Raw genomic sequence first — 4,342 nt, 5'->3', positions numbered from 1 at the left:
CAGATCCCAGTAGAAGGAATGCCTACTTTTTCAACAGGCATTTCAATTGCTACTGTTGCAGAACACAATGGCTAGATTTTTGGAGGATTTTTGGTCCAAGCAAGGATAAATATGCAAAGGAAAGAGACATATTAATGAAAATTCTGGGTAACAAATCCTTCTAAAAGGTTTCAGCTTAACACATGACCAAAATGGGATGCAATTGCAAAAAGCCAGAAAAGTTAGCAACTCAAACATAGTTGTTGGAAACAGAAAGTCCCTCTGTTCAGCATTAAAATTAAAATGCAGTAAGGTAAAATAGGAGCTTACCTGAAGAGGATGAAGAATCATAAGTACTTCTGTCCTTCCTACTTGTCCTGAAGGGCTGAATGTCCTTTTCCCTGTAAGTTCCAAACCCTTCAAAGCTTCTTCTTTTATTCTCACTTGCATCATTGTCCCGCTTCTCATTTGAGGAATTCATTTCACCAAACATGTCCAGAGACTCTGATCTTGCATTACTCTCAGTATTACCAGAGTATCTTTTTGTGCAAGAGTCGATTGGATCATTGCTTGAGTCACTTTTTTCTTTACTCTGTGTCCACTGCTGGGCATCAGAAAGTGATAACGTAGACATTGTATCCACTTCAAAATTACTCTTTGAGCATTTGTGCCCAGTTTCACAATGCTGGTGCTTCTGCTTCTCCTTATGCTTGCTTTTCTCATTGAGCAAGGACAAATCTTTATCTGAGCCACTTAGCCTTTCATTGATCGCATGGCTGGAGAAGCCAGTGGACTTGCTATCAAAGAGACCACTCAGATCTTCATGCATCCCCAATATCTGCTCATCCTTATGCTTGTGCTTATGTTTGTGTTTCCTTTTGTGAAGTCGGCCACTTGAAAGGCTTGTTCCTCCAACCTTTGGAGGAGCCAGAGAGGACTGCATGTCTCCAAGGCCCATTCCCACAGAAGTTTGTAGGTGCCCTCCGTGTTTTGTTTTATGCTTGGCAGTGGTGGACATCTTCATATGAGAGCTCACATGGAATTGGGGTGGGGGCACGGTAGGTCTCATAAATGGGGAAGCTGCTCTGAGCGTGTGAGACAGGTACAAAGGAGCTGGATACTGACCATAATAACCAAGATTCATCATAGGCATTGATGTGTAAGGCATTCCATAGGGTGCATAGTAACTCCCACTGGGAATAGGGTAACCGAACCCTTGTAAAAAAGGCACCTTTGTCATGGTGTCATTGGTTTTGGCAGGTCTACCACGCTTCTTCTTAGATTTCATGTCAGAGGTCCTGCGAAGACAGAGCAATGGGTCATACTGGATATATGGCACAGGATAGTAGTGATCAAAATTAATCCTGAAGATGCTGGGATATGGATTTTCATGATAAAATGTGTAACTTTGATGGGAAATCCTGAACACTTGAAACTTATCGATGAGTTCCTCAAGGTCTGCCAGAAACTGGAGGTCATCTCTATTCTGCAGGCTTTTCCTTTTCCTCTTGTGCTTTGGCTTTTTAATGCTCTCATGAGAGAGAAAGTTATCCATAATTAGATGTTTCTGCCGGTGACCATGCCTGTTCTTTGTGCTGGTGTCAGATGGGATAGCCTCTGGATTGTCCAGGCTGCAGAAATCAAAGGAGTATCTCCGGCGGGATTCTGAGCTTTTCTCAGCTTGGTCAGAAGTGCTGTTGTTGTCTGTACCTATCCCGCTGTCACTTGGTATGGTTTCTTCGCTGTGAGACTCACTCACTGGCGACAGTGTGACTTCTTTCAGAGAACCTATTTCACAGAGGTGGGAAGGTGAATTAGCCATTAATCTGGGTGGAGACAGCTTCCAAGTTCCACTGAGCATTCCTTTCTGTATTTTTGTAGAAAGAGCACTGATAGGTTGAAGATTTGGCATAGTTTTTAACTCTGAAAAAAATGTTTCAGTACTTGCAGGGCTAAGGTTGCCATTAGTCCCCACTAACTGTATCGAAAGCTGATGAATAGCTGCTGGTGATGATGCCACAAGTGACTGCAAGTTGGAAGGCACTGCTGGGTTTTCTGGCTGGCTGGAAACAGGCCTTGAGTGCTTGATGGCTGTCTTAGGTTCTTCTGGTTGAGGCTGCAGCTCTGCTCTTGGCTTCCTGCCCCGTTTTTTACCAATGTAGATAGTCCCCCTCTTGCTGACATTGATCTGCTTCCCTAGCCTGGCATCAATGGTTGTTGGCCCAGCACTAGATGGTGGCTGGACTTTTGCTTTCAGAGCTATGCTGCTGGAGCAGGAGGACAAGATCTGATTGAGAATATTCTTCCTCTTGAGGGTCTTCATCTTGTTAATGGTCTTAATAGTCTTCTTATCCAAGACCCCAAGCTTCCCAACCTTTTTGTGAAACTTGAGTTCACTAATGGACTTGTCCTCTCCTGGGACCATCTGGGCCAACTTGGCCAGATTCCGTCTCCTCTTCCTTTTTTTTGTTCCTGGAAATTCACAATTGATTGGACTCACTGGGCTGGTAGAGGTTCCCTCATGAATGGTTTCAACAGTGAGCAAAGGCTGTTTCTTTGGTCGTCCTCTTTTTTTCTTGACAGGTGTGATCACAGTAAGACTGTCTGTATTGGTATACAGAGGGCTGGATGGTGTGATGGGATAGGCTGAAGGAGGCTCCACCATCAGCTTCTCAGATGCTGTCATGGAGGTCTCCCGAAGGATAGATTTAGGTTTGCTGCAGGTCCATCGCCTCTTAGGTGCAAGTTTGGGGCGCTGGATCTCAAATAATTTGCTAGCTGTGGGAAGATTGGTGGATAGGAGAGTGGATGTCACAGCTACAGATTTTCTGAGTCTGGTGGCACTGTTGGGGGAAGCTTTGTCAGTAAGCACACTGCTGTCAGCAGCTACTAAGGGGGACTCATTTTCAATCACTTTCCCTGGCTTTGTGGCTCGAAGGTCTTTTTTACTTCCCTCTGACTGAGAACTAGTCCTGTTTGCTACTTCACTGCTCATAGCAAGTGCAGAAGGCAGGCTTTTCTCCTGGATAGTTTTCTCCATGGAAGATTTTGTAGATTGCCTTTTTTTTCTTTTGTGGCCAGATGTATCTGTTGTTGGAGACTTCATTGGGATAGTAATTCGTACATGACTGGTGTCACTTTCACAACTGCTAGCAGAAGTGGGATTCTGCAAGGGTGATGCATCCAACACAGTGTCCATCGAGTAAGACTCCTTTTTTCCTTCCATGCTGTCATTGGATTTGCTATCAAATGCTTTCTGAGCGCTCTTCACCCATTCAATGTCTGCAGTTTGGATGGTTTGACTTATCAAGTCCTTTTTGCTGGACTTCTTTGTACTCCCAGCAGGCTGATCGGGAGCCTCCAGCTGCACTCCTCCCTCTTGATTACCAAGAGGCAACAGCCCATTGCACTCAGAAGTGCTGCTTGGCTGGGCAGCCGCACTAATGTTGTTGGGCGATGGGACTGCACTGTAGATGGCAAGCTCTTTGCCGCTGGCCAACAGCTGCCCCCATGTGCTACTGGCACAGGACTTCTTTGCTTGGGATTTGCTGAAGGAAACTCCTGGTTCTGGAGTGGTGACCTTGGTGGCACTAACTGCTTCTCGACTGGGTTCTGCGTTGATGAAACAACTTTGAGAAGTGGATAAAGTGTCGGAGCTTGCTGACCAGTCAAGACGGTGCTGGTTGCTACTTTTCTGCTGGTACTTTGATTTTAAGGTGTCACCAGTGAAGTCTTGTTGGAGGCCTGGATCATAGTGCAGAGCAGAATGTTTCTGTGGCCTGTCATATACCTGGAAGGTAGAAGAAAACAAAAATAGGAAAAAAAGTTAGTTTATCAGTCCAGTCATAACCACTGGCTGCAGCTCTTTCATTGTACAGTGAATAACAGCTCCTCTAAGCTGAGGTCCTCATAAGGGTTATCAGCCTTTATAAAATGTTCTTATACTTCAGTCAGATTTGTTTTTAAATTCATGCACTGTAAACAAGTTTTGTTTTCCCATTCTAAAAACAGTAGAAATACTTCTATAAATGCTAAATTGCTGAGGAAACATCTTCTATTGATTTTTATTAAAAAAAATATCTATATTCATTTTCAATGGATGAATGGTGTAACTCAGCCTCCTGGTGAGAATCTCTTTTTCCTTAAAAATAATCCCTTGCAGAACTTGATGACCAGAATTAAGCCCATTGTAAACAACAAGAATGCAGAATTATCTAGGAAGTTATAACAAGAGGAAAACCCATGAGTTCACTTTCCCATGAAGCCAAAATCTGCAAAAATTTACTTGCTTTAATTTTCACTTAGAAGTCATCCCCACAAAATCAGTGCTTAAAAGCGAGAAGCATAGCATCAAGTGTGTTGG

At 43.9% G+C, this 4,342-nt stretch overlaps 1 protein-coding gene across 1 annotated transcript; it reads right to left on the bottom strand.

Annotated features, from left to right (window-relative positions):
* Positions 1-309: 309 nt before the first annotated feature.
* On the bottom strand, positions 310-3,769 carry LOC118158689 (SET-binding protein-like; the record flags this gene model as incomplete). Its single annotated transcript, XM_035313361.1, has 1 exon — positions 310-3,769. A coding segment is annotated over one exon (3,460 nt), but the record flags the coding sequence as incomplete, so codon positions are not given.
* Positions 3,770-4,342: the final 573 nt, after the last annotated feature.

The sequence above is a fragment of the Oxyura jamaicensis genome, assembly GCF_011077185.1.
Source record: "Oxyura jamaicensis isolate SHBP4307 breed ruddy duck chromosome Z unlocalized genomic scaffold, BPBGC_Ojam_1.0 oxyZ_random_OJ68858, whole genome shotgun sequence".
NCBI lineage: Eukaryota > Metazoa > Chordata > Aves > Anseriformes > Anatidae > Oxyura > Oxyura jamaicensis.
Note: the sequence above shows the minus strand (reverse complement) of the source record. Positions and strands in the feature narration are given on the sequence as shown.